This window comes from Protopterus annectens, chromosome 4.part0 (assembly GCF_019279795.1).
Source record: "Protopterus annectens isolate FY-2018-M chromosome 4.part0, PAN1.0, whole genome shotgun sequence".
Lineage (NCBI taxonomy): Eukaryota > Metazoa > Chordata > Ceratodontiformes > Protopteridae > Protopterus > Protopterus annectens.
In genome coordinates, this window is record NC_056733.1 from 1,211,902,356 (window position 1) to 1,211,916,901 (window position 14,546).

The following is a 14,546-nucleotide window of genomic DNA, read 5'->3' on the forward strand; positions in this document are numbered from 1 at the left end:
GTATATGTGAGGCAGAGCACCTCGCTGGCCTTGTTCAAGAGAAATCTTGACCAATGGATGGGAGATCGCAGATATACCCCAGGGATTACCTCAGTGTCACTGCTCAACAGAGGCACAGCAAAATAATGGGTATAGTTCCCCATACTAAAGGGGTGGCGTAAGCCACAAAACTATGGGCTAGGCTTGTAAATGCCCTCGGGCAGATAGCCTAGTATGAATCTATGAACCTATGAACACAAAATGAAAAATTAGTGAATATTTGGTTAATGCACCTAATTTTAAAGAATAATTTTATATATTTCAATGGAGAATTTTATCAACAGATTCAGGGGGTAGCAATGGGAGCTGCCTATGCCCCTACATATGCTAATCTGGTCCTTGCTAAATGGGAGGAGAAATATATACTGAACACTGAATTTAAAAACTGCTGGACAATATATCGTAGGTTTTTGGATGATATAGTAATTTTTTGGACAGCGGGAAAAGTAAAATTTGAGGAATTTATGGTGTATATGAGTAATGCAACCAATTTTTTAAGGTTTACATACAAAATCTCCAACATCAGCTTGCAATATTTGGACATAGAAGTATACAAAATGGGTAGAAATTTTGAAACTAAAATATTTAGAAAACCAACTTTTTGTAACTCCTTTTTACATTTTGAGAGCGTACACCCTTTACATTGTAAGAAAAATATTGTTATAGGGCAATTTGTAAGGGGTAGTCGCATGACAAGTTCTGAAAAGGATTTTTTTATGGAGTGTGAGTTACTACAAAAGATGTTTTTGGAGAGAGGCTACCCCCTGAATTTTATTACACAAATAAGGAAAGAAGTGGTAAATGGGAGAATAAGTAAATTTAAACCCATACACAATTGTAAGGAACATAACAACATTTTTAATAAATAAAATGATAGGGAAGAATATAAACATGCTTTAATATTAGAATACAATGTGTTAAATAGTAATGTTAAAAAGATTTTTTTAAAGGAATGGCAGAGATTTGTCTCCCTTACATATATAGAGAATTTGGCCAATATTCCACAAAAGGTGATTTACAAGAATTCACAATGTATTAGAAATATTTTAGAAAATAAACAGATAGGTAGTTCGAACAGGGGATGCAGGCATAGCCATAAGGAGACATGCCTGGATGCACCTGTGTGACTTTGCAGAACCATTCAAGTCTTCTTAAATCAATGCTCCATTTGACAGAGCATCCTTTTTTTGGCCCTAAAGTAAAAGAGACTTTATGCCTGGAACCATACTCAAGGGATGGCCACAACAGCGGCCGATTTACCTCAGATTCTTCAATACTTAACTGAGATGCTTCACAAGGGCCTTTCCTTTTCCTTCATCAAAATTCATGCCTCAGCCATTTCAGCTCATTACAACACAAAACTACCCTTCTTTTTTCACCCATTGCTCAAACAGTTCCTCAGAGGAGCCAAAAACTTAAGACCACCCAGGAGAGCCCCAACTCCAGCCTGGGACCTTAATTTTGTATTGGAAAAACTCACCCTTCCCCCTTTTGAGCCAGCTGCAACTCCAGAGTTAAAATTCCTTTCTTGGAAAACAGCTTTTCTTTTAGCAATCACTTCAGCAAGAAGGGTATCTACATTACAGGCCCTTATGGCAGTGGAGCCTTTCATCATCTTTCATGCGGACAGAGTGTCCTTCAGGATCAATCCCTCTTTCATGCCCAAGGTGGTATCCAGTGTGGCTCTTAATCAGCCCATTCATTTGCAAACCTTCTTCTCTAATCCACAGAACAAAGGGGAACGGATACTGCATTCCTTAGATGTGCACAAACAGCTTAGATATTACTTGGACAGGACTAAACCTCAAAGGAAATCTGAACAACTGCTGGTGGCATTTGCTGCAGGGGCAGAGGGGAAGGCTATTTCAAAGCAAACCATTTCTAAATGGATAGGCCATTGCATTCATTTCTGCTATAAGCACCATGGAAAACCTATCCCACAGGGGATTAGACCCCATTCAACCAGGGCTGCTTCTACCTCTACAACCTTTCTCAGAGGTGTCCCTACCAGAAACATCCTAGAAGCTGCTACCTGGAGTTCTGTACATACTTTCACCAAGCATTACCATTTGCGAATTTTCTCTAAATCCAGAGCTGGCTTTGGTACTGCAGTCTTGCAGGGCCTTATAGCTGGTCCTAATGCCATCTAAATTCCTCTTCCCATCCTTAGCTTTGGAAATCTACCCAAATGTGATGACTGCAACAGGGAAACACGAAGAACATGGTGCAGTTGTGTAAACTTACCATAAATGTAGATGTTCGAGTTTATTCACTGTTGCAGTCCTGGTTACCCTCCCTCCAGCCCCCTGACTTTCTTTGGCTATATCTCTATTCTCCTTTATTATACTTAAAAGCTTTTTGGTGTATTTGCTTTTTTTGGAGGTATAACCTTGTATATATATATATATATATATATATATATGTATATATATATATATATATATATATATATATATATATATATATATATATATATATATATATATATATATATATATATATGTAATTTAATTGCTTCCCATTAAGGGGGGCGCCTGACATCTGTGGCAAGAAAAACTGATGTAACGGTGTTGGCTGTATGCTTTCTACCCCTGACTGCTTGACGTCATGGAAGATGAGACAGCAACCGACGCAGGACCCAAGACTTTGATAATCAGGCCGACTGAGGGCTACTGCAAGCAGATAACCCAAATGTGATGACTGCAACAGTGAATACACTCAAACATCTACATTTATGGTAAGTGTACACAACTGTACTTTATGCATGTTTTATACTAGTTCTAGTTTTGTAACATCTGTAAATGATGGGCAGTGAACTATTGTTTGGGAATAACAAAGACTGACATGATTACCCATGGCAGCCTTCTGGGAGCTGTTGAGCTTTAGCCTGTAAATATTATCCAGTTCTGGATGGACTCATTGGAAACAAGACTGAGTGTTCTGGTGGAAGGAGGGGCATAGATGCATGTAATCACTATAGCAGTGGTACTTCAGATTTCTCATTTTACCAGTCTTTTCCAGTATAAGTAAACAGAGAACAACAAATGACCCAAAATGGACCCTGCAGAACACAAGTGAGATGGTGACAACTTCAGTGATTTATATATGTATTATCATTGCTACTTTAAGTTAGATCTGAACTCAAAATTGTGACTATTGTACAATGAACTGAATTGTGACTGGGTTTCGGCTGGACCTCTGCTTCAAAATGTGTGTACAAAGAAGTGTCCTCTAAATGGTTGGATTTCCATGATAATGTAAATGTGTGTACATACTATAATTGTTATAATCTTTTTTGCTATATATGGATACAGCCATTGTAATATTAAATTATTCTGTATTCAGTCTAAATGTGCTATTCAGTCTGAATTTTACAACTGTATTAAAGTGTTTTAAATTGTGTATACAACAATTTTATAAATAGACTGTACCTGTTTGCTAATTGTTGGTATACTGTTTATATTGTTAGTTTAGTACAATTTATTCTGTAATGGAGTTTTTTCCTGAGCTTCCACTGAAAAGGAGCATGCTACCCAGGCAGAATATCCAGGTAACCTAATGCAAAAAATAAACAAACAAATACATTTCTACCAAAGGTTTCTGTTGTTACTGTGAAAAAAATGATGGCGATGTACAGCAGCTCGGTTTTAAATGTAATAGGTTCTTGTGCACAGACAGAACTACATAACTCGGAGGTTGTAAAGCATTCAACCTTGTGATGCATTATTTGTTGAACATACATTCACTTACCTCTTCTTACTTACTTAATAATTGTAAGCATGCTCTATGAATATAGCTGACGTACCTAAATGTTGCTTTTCAGGTACTTTATAATACTACTAGAATCAAGAAGTTGAAATTTACATAGTGCTGTATTTCACTATATTTTCTTTCTTCTAGGAACAAACAAGAATGCTGGAAGTTCTGGGCATAACTGGTCCGGAGGGTCATGTGCTGAGCAGGCCTGAGGAAGTAAGTGCAATCTGCTTTATTTAAAGCCATATGTTTAGGTAGTATCAGCAGTTTTTTTAACTCTTTGTTGACCAGGTGAGTTCCACTAGGCTACTGGCATCTTTTCAGGGGAGACTTGAGTTGGTATTTGTACTACTAGGGGAAATTTGGGCAGGGCATTGTTATGTTTTCAGTAGGTGCCATAGGATCTTTTGCATCCAGAAACTCAAGCAAATGAGGCCTCTGTTTAACATCTCATTCAAAGGACAACACATGGAAGATACAACACCCCCCACCCCTTTTGCTGCACTGCAGTGTCAGCAATTGATCTATCTGCTTTGGGAATAGAACCCACAGCTTTCTGCACCAAAAGCAGGTTTGCTACCTGTTGCACCACTGACAGTTGTACAACACCTATGGACAAGTTTGTTAGGCTGCCGCAGACACTGATTGTGACTTTTAGGTAACGGGTCTGTGAAGAAGATTACTCTTGTCCTAAGCTCAGAAGTGCTATATCATTCACCCTTTGGACACCATTTCGAGGGACACTGTTCCGAGTGAACAGATAATACAGACAACTCACCCCTTCTTCCTCCTAATTTTAGTTTCCTACTGATATTCTTGAAGCATTAAATATTGACAGGGATTCATAAAGGTTACCACAAAATGTACACTTAGTGTAATCTTTTTGAGTTACTAGAAAGCATAAAAATGTAATAAGAATGTTCTTGAATACTTATCGTGTACTCTTAGTTTACACTTAGTGTAGGCTTTGTTGAATCTAGCCATGTGTATTTCTTTTTCTTTATATACTTGTGCACACACACACACACACATATATATATATATATATATATATATATATATATATATATATATATATATATATATATATATATATATATATATATATATGTGTGTGTGTTTACCTTGAGAATGTCGAGGTGCACATCTGAGACAGTCAGATGTGTGAAAGACTGTTTTCAAAAGTTTGTATTAGCGAACTAAAACTTGCAGAACTCACAAAAGAGCGAGAGCCAGTGTGCATTTGCTCATGTGAATTCGGCATTCTGAGTGGAGATCGCCCACACTACAGTGGGGATTGGGACATGTACCCCTTCCCTCACTGTAGTGCAATCTTGGAGTTAGTATGTCTAATTAGTGGGGTGTGCAGGGAGGTCTTGCCCCCCTGCACAACTGTCATAGGAGACATCTAGAAGTGACAGGTGTTTCTAACAAAGTCGCTGTTCCCAGAGTGTCTACATTCTTTGGGTATCAGATTCACTCTTCTGTGGATTTGACGGTGCAGTTTCCGACATTTTGAGTTAGGTTCATGAACAGTCACACACGTGTGTTGCAACATTTTAAACTTAAACATATATATATATATATATATATATATATGTGTGTGTGTGTGTGTGTGTGTGTGTGTGTCTGTGTGTGTGTATATGGGTCTACTTCATATGATCGAAAGACCATTTGACCTAAACCCATTTGATCGAAAGTTCATATGATCGAAAACCAGTATTCAAGGCAAATAACAGGGATTTGTCCCCCTCCCCAATGTTGTGTGACCCTGGAGTTGGTATATATAGTTGTGGGGGGTGGGGGACGAAGCCCCCCACCTATTTTCGTTTAAAATCTGTACTTTTTGTTTTATTTTCTTCTTTTAAAGGGAACTGTGTGGGGGGCTTCACCCCCACACCCCCCCAATGTGGGGGGCTGCCCCCCCCCCAACTATATATACCAACTCCAGGGTCGCACGACATTGGGTAGGGGGACAAATCCCAGTTTTATGCCTTCAATACTGGTTTTCGATCACATGAACTTTCGATCAAATGGGTTTAGGTCAAATGGTTTTTCGATCATATGAAGTAGACCCATATATATATATGTGTGTGTGTGTGTGTGTGTGTGTGTGTAATGTGTGTGTGCGTGTGTGTGTCTACAGTAACCGTAAATAAGAAATAAAATAAGTAAAGCAAACAAGCTTCTATCAGTTTGCTTGCGGTACTCTCCCCATTTCTAAAGCAGAAGGTACTAATGCTGGTGACTATCATTACTTTATTGGTTAAAAACAGCACTCTGGGTGATTGGGTATTGAAAGCAATATAGTTAATTTATGTTGTACCTTTTTCTTCTTGCCGTTATCATAAACTAACCTAATGTGCTTTTCTCAGATGTTTTGCATTGTTTAGTATAAACTTGTACTCCACTACCTTGTATCACTTAATTACTGCAAGTCACTGCTGTTTGAACTGCTGAGTATTTTTGCATAGGTTCCTTCTTTGTTTTGTACTGGAAAGCGGTTGGACTTACTGTGGCTACAGTCAGCTAAGGAATTCTAGTCATTTGATAAAAAAAATTTAATTTTACTAATAAATTTTTGCAGAGAGAGCTTACTATCATTGTTATAGAGGAAGGGCCATCTGTAATGTTGTAAATTGTTAATGAGAAAATAATGTTGATTAAATGTTTATGAAAATGTAGCATTTTCTAGCAGACAGGGGAATTCAGAAGAATTTATCTCTTATATGAAACAGATTTTTTTTACCTACTTTTACAAAATGTGGCTAAAGTGGCTAGATACATTATGAAACAAAAAGATTAATTGAGATCTATATCTAGTCATGCTCCATGACAGTAGGTAAACAAAAGCACTGGGTCATAATAACTAGTTCTTAACAAAAGTGTTAATCTTTTCTGAAGCTGCTTCTCAGTTGACAGCTCCTAGAAGAATCATTTCGCCATGCACAACTGAGCAGTGTTAAGCTCTCTGATTGCTGTTTTTGGTAGGAAATCAGTGCTGCTGGGGTTTTTAAGTATGCTCCAGCAGTGATTCCTTTCTTTTGGAATATTGCCCCTTTTTTGTCTGACCATGGAGTTGATATATATATATATATATATATATATATATATATATATATGTGTGTGTGTGTGTGTGTGTGTGTGTGTATATATATGCACACACGTGTATCTATATCTAATATATATATATATATATATATATATATATATATATATATATATATATATATATGTGTAAATGTATATATGTATATATACAGTAGATATAAAAAGTCCACACACCCCTGTTAAAATGCCAGTTTTTTGTGATATAAAAAATGAGACCACAATAAATCATTTCAAAACTTTTCCCACCTTTAACGTGACCTATAACCTGTACAATTCAATTGAAAAGCAAACAAATTGTTAGGAGAAAAAATATAAAAAAAAAAAAACGTATAATAAGCTGGTTGCATAAGTGTGCACACCCTTAAACTAATACTTTGTTGAAGCACCTTTTGATTTAATTACAGCATTCAGTCTTCTTGGGTACACAACTGCCAGTAATTAAAGGGACTCTGATTAACTCCAAATAAAGTTCATATTTCTTATTAGGATTTTCCTGACATTTACTCAGTTGCCTGCTACAACTAAAGCCATGGTTCGCAGAAACCTTACAAAGCATCAAAGGGATCTCATTGTTGGGATCTCATTGTTGAAAGGTATCAGTCAGGAGAAGGGTACAAAAAAATTTCCACAGCATTGGATATACCATGGAACACAGTGAAGACAGTCATCAAAAAGTGGAGAAAATATGAGACAACAGTGAAGTTGCAAAGAACTGGACGTCCCTCCAAAATTTATGAAAAGACAACACGAAAACTGGTCAGGGAGACTGTCAAGAGACCTAGAACCACACTGAAGGAGCTGCAGTAATTTCTGGCAAGTACTGGTTGTGTACTACATGTGACAACAATCTATCGTATTCTCCATATGTCTGGACTATGGGATAGGGTTGCAAGACGGAAGCCTTTTCTTACACAGAAAAACATCCAGGCCCAGCTAAAATTTGCAAAACAATACACCAAGTCTCCCAAAAGCATGTGGGAAAATGTGTTATGGTTTGATGAGACCAAGGTTGAACTTTTTGGCCACAATTCCAAAAGGTACGTTTGGTGCAAAAACAACATTTCGCATCACTAAAAGAACACCATCTCCACGGTGAAGCATGGAGGTGGCAGTATCATTCTTTGGGGTTGCTTTTCTTTAGCTGGAACCTGGGCTTTAGTCAAGGTGAATGGAATTATGAACAGTTCCAAATACCAGTCAGTTCTGGCCCAAAACCTTCAGGCATCTGCTAGAAAGCTGAAGATGAAGAGGAATTTCACTTTTCATCACGACCGTGACCCCAGTCATACATCCAAATCAACAAAAGAATGGCTTCGCCAGAAGAAAATTAAAGTTTTGGAATGGCCCAGCCAGAGCCCAGACCTAAGTCCAATAGAAAATCTGTGGAGTGACCTAAAGAGGGCTGTGCATAAGAGATGCCCTCACAATCTGACAGATTTGGAGTGCTTTTGGAAGGAAGACTGGGAAAATATTGCCAAGTCAAGGTGTGCCATACTGATAAACTCCTACTCAAAAAGACTGACTGCTGTAATTAAATCAAGAGGTGCTTCAACAAAGTATTAGTTTGAGTGTGCACACTTATGCAACCAGCTTATTGTACATTTTTTATTTTTTATATTATTTTCCCCTAACAGATTTGTTTTTCAATTGAATTGTACAGGTTATAGGTCACATTAATGGTGGGAAAAGTTTTGAAATGATTTATTGTGGTCTTATTTTTTTATATCACAAAAACCAGGCATTTTAACAGGGGTGTTTAAACTTTTTATATCCACTGTACCTCTTGGGTGACACCACCCGCTGATGAACTTCTTCAGTTGATTTCACAGAGGGAGTGGAAGGCTCCAGACAGCATCGAGCCCATCCCCAAAAGACCTGATAAAATACAATCCATCCCAGAAGATAAACAGTTCTGGGCCAAGGGGTTAGCTGTGGATGCTATGGTCATAGTGGCCAACACTAAAAAGGAACTTGCTGAGGAGAGTTCCTCTGTCTATCCACCCAGCAGAGAGTCTCGGGCTACAGACAGATTTGGGAAGCTGGTCTACACATCACTGAGCTTCGCCATAAGGTCTTTGAAGTTTTTGGCACATTTGACGACACTCCAATGGGATCTGATTAAGGAATTGTCAGACACCCTAGCAGGAGCTGTAACTGAGGGAGTCCAGGAGAAAGTGGCTTCTCAGCCACCCTGGAGTCTGTGTCCAGTTTGTCCATGAGGCTGATTGCTCATACAGCCAAAGGGACATCCAGAGCAGTGGATACAGGCATAGCCATAAGGAGACATGCCTGGATGCACCTGTGTGACTTTGCAGAACCATTCAAGTCTTCTTAAATCAATGCTCCATTTGACAGAGCATCCTTTTTTTGGCCCTAAAGTAAAAGAGACTTTATCCAGGTTTGAGAAAGAAGGTAAGACCCTTTCTTCTGTGGTTGTACATTTCTCCACCCCCCCCCAGAGGTACTTTTCCAGGAACCAAAGGAGTTGTGAGAAATTGTGGTTCAAAACATCCCAAGGGCCTTTCCAAGACACATGTGGAGGGAGTTCCCTCTAGGGCAGAGGGAGGAACCAAAACAGAAGATGCCACCCTTGCAGCAGAGGTGGTCCGCAAAATCAGGGCTTCATGGATTCCTTCCCAGGAAAGCCCTTTCAGCATTCCTGAAGTGAGGCCCAATTGTCTTCCTCTGGAGGCAGTCGGGGGATGCTTATCCTTGCACCTAAACACCAGGCTAAATATAACCACAGATTCCTGAGTGCAACGGGTCATATTCAGAGCATATAATTCTCTTTTCTTGCCCTCCTCATCTACGAAAGAAAATCCCTGAAGTTCCACCCAATCAGAGGGATTCAGCAGTGCAAAAAATCCAAAAACTGCAGGACAGAAGAGTCATCCAAGAAGTCCCGCCAGACCACGAAGGATCTGGAACCTACTCAGATTATTTTAGTTCCAAAAAAGACAGGAGACTGAAGACACATTTTATGTCTGCAGAACAGATCTGTTTGGTACAGTCTATTCTTCCTTTTCTGTAGAAAGATGACTGGATGTGCTCAACAGACCTTCAGGATGAATATTACAATATAAAGATGGACAAACGCTCCAAAAAGTTCCTCTGTTTCTTGCTGGGAGCCAGTCATTACCAATTCAGAGTACTGCCCTTTGGTCTCACCACAGCCCCCAGGGTGTTCACCAAATGCATGGCAATAGTAGCAGCTCACGTGAGACTTCAGGGATTCCAAGTGTTTCCGTACTTGGATGACTGGCTCATAACCTCTTCAACCAAGCATCAGTTAATGGTAGCCTGAGATTACACTCTTGGTATCTACGCCCACCTTGGGATTATGGTAAATCTCAAAGTCTCATTTAACTCCAACACAAAATTTAGAATTCATAGGGGCTGTACTGAATACTAGGGTGGCTGCAGTGGTGCAGCGGTTAGTGTTGCTGCCTCACAGCAAGAGGTTCTCCAGTTCGATCCTCAGGTTGGGTGCCTTCTGTGTGGAGTCTGCATGTGCTCCATGTGGTCGCATGGGTTTCCTCTGGGTGCTCCGGTTTCCTCCCACATCCCAAAACATGCTGTAGGTGGATTGGACACTCTAAATTGGTCCTAGGCATGAGTGCGTGCATGTGTGTGCCTTCTGTGGAAGGTTGGGTGCTGGGCTGGCAACTCGACACCGTAAAACTCCACTGCCAGTCATGAGCAGACAGGTGATCCACTGTGGTGACCCCTAACCTGGAAAAGCCAAAAGAAGAAGAAGAAGAAGGGGCTGTACTGAATACTCAAACAACAATAGCATTCCTTCCTCCAGAAAGACTTCAGAGAATAGTGGCACAAGTTCAAAAGATAATCCACAGAAAGAGGGTTCCAGCTGAACTAGTCCTGCAAGCTCTAGGTCGATGGCAGCTTTAGTAACTCTAGTACCTTTAGTCAGGTTACATATGAGAATTCTGCCATGGCTACTAGCTTCTCAGTGGTCTGTCTTCCACCAACCCCTGTCAGACCAAATCCTGATCACCAGTTGTTGCAAAATGGATCTCCTTTGGTGGTACATTCTGAACAAATTCTCCACAATCGTCCCTTTGTTCTTCCAGAGCCCACAATCCTAGTGACCAGGGTTGCCTCTCAGATGGGCTGTGAGTGCATTATCTGGGCAAGACAGTCCAAGGTACTTGGTCCCCCTTAGAGGCCAACTTGCACATTAATGTCCTGGAGCTAAGAGTGGTGCTTCTTGTGTCACAGGCTTTTCAAACAGCTCTTCCTCAGGGGACTATCGCAGTTCAAACAGACGATATGTCAGTGGTTTGGTATATCAACAAGCAGGGAGGAACCATTTTTGCCCCCTTTGTCGAGAAGCCATCAGAATGTGGCAGTGGGCGATCTCTTCCAACTGCTTTCTAATAGCAATGCACATTCTGAGGAGTTCCATTGTGACTGCAGACAAGGTGAGCAGATGCATTCTTCAGCCTCATGAGTGGTCTGTCAATCTAGAAGTGGCGAAAATGATATTCCATCGTTGGAGTCAACCTTGCTGCGACCTGTTTGCATCCGCCTTAAACAACAAGTGCAGCAATTACTTCACCCTGATTCTCCCTCTGGGGAAGTCATCCAGAGATACTCTCCTCCACAGTTGGTCCCCTGGTCTCCTGTATGCTCCCTCCCAACACCTTTAATTCCCAAATTCTTACAAAAAGTGCTCAGGTTGAAAAGCACAGTAATCCTCATTGCACCCTTTTGGCCTCAACAGATTTGTTTCCCCTTTCTGTGGCCTTATCTGATTTGAAAACTTTGGATTCTGGACCTGATTCCAGAACTTCTGTTCCATCCAGACAGACTTGTTCACCCAGACATTTTGAACCTCAAGCTGACAGCGTGGTTCCTCCAATTCCATTAGTTGCCAGGCATCCTAATATTTCCTTCCCAGTTATGACATATTCTCTTGTTGGCTCATAAGCCTTAAGTGGAAGACATTTACCATTTGGGCCCATGAAAAGCCAATTAATCCTTTTTCTGCTTCCATAGAGCATGTGTTAGACTTCTTAGCCTCTCTTTTCAATGCTGGAACTTCCCCTTCCACCATTGGATTACATTGGTTGCAATCTCTAATTTTCACAATGGCTTGGAAGAACGTTCTTTAGCCTCTCATTGACGTTGTAAATTGTTCCTAAGGGGCACACTTTTTTTATAATCCTTGTTCAAAGACCTTACTCCTGCTTGGGATCTGAACTTAGTACTACAGGCCATAATACATTCCCCTTTGAACCCTCTGTGGAATGTGATTTGAAATTTTTATCTTGGAAGACGCTGTTTTTGGTAGCCATTACTTCTACCAGGAGCATTTCAGAGATCCAGGCCTTATCATCTGAACCTCCTTATTTGAATTTACAAAAGGATAGGGTCTCTTTACAAACAAGCTCCTCCTTTCTACCCAAGGTAATGTCAGAGGGTAACATCAATCAGGTGATTCATTTACCAGTTTTCTTTCCAAATCATTCCAGCAAAGGAGAATATGCCTTTCATTTACAAGACGTCCACACACAGTTACGTTTCTACCTTCACAGAATCAGACATTAGAAAAAGCAAGTCAACTGTTTGTTTCCTTTTCCAGCACACAGATGGGTAAAGCAGTCAGTAAGATTACTGTCACTAAATGGTTGCAAGATTGCATTTCATTCATTTATGATAAAAATAAATTAGCCTTGCCTAAGCTCATGAAAGCACATTCTACAAGATCTATTGCCACTTCAGCAGTCTTTCAGTCTAGAGCTTCAATGGATGATATATGTGCAGAAGCTACTTGGGCTTCTCCCCATAATATATTACTCATTACAACCTGGACCTGGTCTCTAGAGGAAGCTCATACTTTGGCTAGATGGCACTCAGGAGTATCCTTCCATGAGTCCGCGCAAGATTTTAGGCAGTTGGGGACTCTGTCCCATCTGTCAAGGATAAAATGAAGACTAACAACATCAGATAAAGAAGTTATGTACTCGCCATAATGTTCCATCTGTGTTTTCTATCTTCATTTGTCCTTGACTTCCCTCCCTCCCTCCATCCCCCTATCTCAAAGAATTTTTTGGTGGCGTGGATCATCCTTGAACTATTATGATTATTCAAGCACAGTAGATAAGCCTTCTATCTGGCTTACTTTCTATATGCATATATAAACATGTATATGGTTTAGATGTTTCTATACTCTTTGCAAACTTGATCTGAGGTAATTGAGAAAGAGGGATTCTGGGTAGAGGTGAAGCTTGAGAGTTTTTGGCTGGCGTGAGCTGTAGTAACGGCCCAGTTCGGTCTGATATCAGAACTGAACCCATCTGTCAAGGATAAATGAAGATAGACAACACAGATGGAACATTATGTTGAGTACATAACTTCTTTTTTATTGTTTGGGAGCCACACATTTACATACGGATTACTCTATTTGCTCAGGGTTCAGTTAGAGTCTCTTACTGGCAGAAGGAACAAACTGGTATTGAAGGGCCTTCTTTCTACTTCTTCTACTTCAATAGCTGGGGCTCAACTCCCCTGCTAAGAAATTGGATAAGGGGAAGTCAGACTCCGCTCCCAAAGATAAAGAATCTCGCAAGAGATCACCAGATCACACATACTCTTCAACTCCTTCTTTGGAAAATCCAGACGAAGTATCAAAAAAATCGGATCTGACCACCTTGGATCCTAATACTTCAAAATCAAAATCACCCCAGAATCGAACACCTCTCCCGCTTCCAGATCCGGTCACTTCTTATCCCCTTCACCCTTCTTGGAGAGATTCCCCCATAGACATTCAAGACCTGTCCTTCACATCTTCTCTCGGGTCTTCCCAGAGTTTATGCAAGGGTTTTGTGGATAGGATGATGAGAAAATTCCACAGAGCTCAGATTCATTTGGGGATACATCCAGCTCCAACTCCCATCTGATCCGTGAGCTGACCTTTGTCTGCTTCCCCCTTTGTCTCACCTTCTCCGATGTAAACCACTGTTTTGGAACTCTCAAATCCAAGACCCATGGGGGTGTCCTCATCCGATTCAAAGACAGTCTGTTCTTTGACTCCGGTAACTTCCCTTAGTCTTTCAGCTCCAAGCCTTTTGGAGCCAGAGGAATCTCGGAGCTGATGCATCAGTGCTGGATCCAGGGGACTAGGATAAACTTTGAAACTATTGGAGCCGAACAGCTTGAGTGGAGTGCTTCTGCTGTTGCATGAGCCAACAGTTTGGGACATATCAGCTCCTTTGACTTTGGTTTCCCTCTGGCACTCTGCCTTCAAGTTTGTGGAGAGGGCCTTCCCTTTATCTAGAGAAGGGGCATCCCTGCTCCTCTTGGATCAGACAACTTTACCTCCTTTGGTTCTTTGCTCTGAGCCTTGTCATTCATTCCACTGAGACAGCCAGCCCAATCAAGTCTCCATTTGGTCCCTCAGGACATCCTTATCCCTTCCAATACTTCTCCAGACCATCCCGCTGAGGAAGTTCCTCAGAAGACAACATGTAAAAGGAGACACCCAGATTCCCATCAGGAATCTGTCATGGAGGACACTGATTTCGATGAAGGGGAAAGGTCCCCCAGATCTCTACCTGAAATATTCTCATTTAGAGATATTCTAGAGCTTTTAAAATAGAAAGATGGTTGGTCTTCGA

At 40.5% G+C, this 14,546-nt stretch overlaps 1 protein-coding gene across 2 annotated transcripts in view; it reads left to right on the forward strand.

Annotated features, from left to right (window-relative positions):
- LOC122799823 (dihydropyrimidinase-related protein 3) overlaps positions 1 to 14,546 on the forward strand; it is a 1,038,656-nt gene that overhangs the window by 727,210 nt on the left and 296,900 nt on the right. For both annotated transcript variants that reach the window (XM_044069139.1, XM_044069140.1), the window contains exon 7: positions 3,940 to 4,011. In XM_044069139.1, coding sequence (XP_043925074.1) covers positions 3,940 to 4,011 — 72 coding nt within the window. The remainder of the gene's footprint in view (positions 1 to 3,939; positions 4,012 to 14,546) is intronic.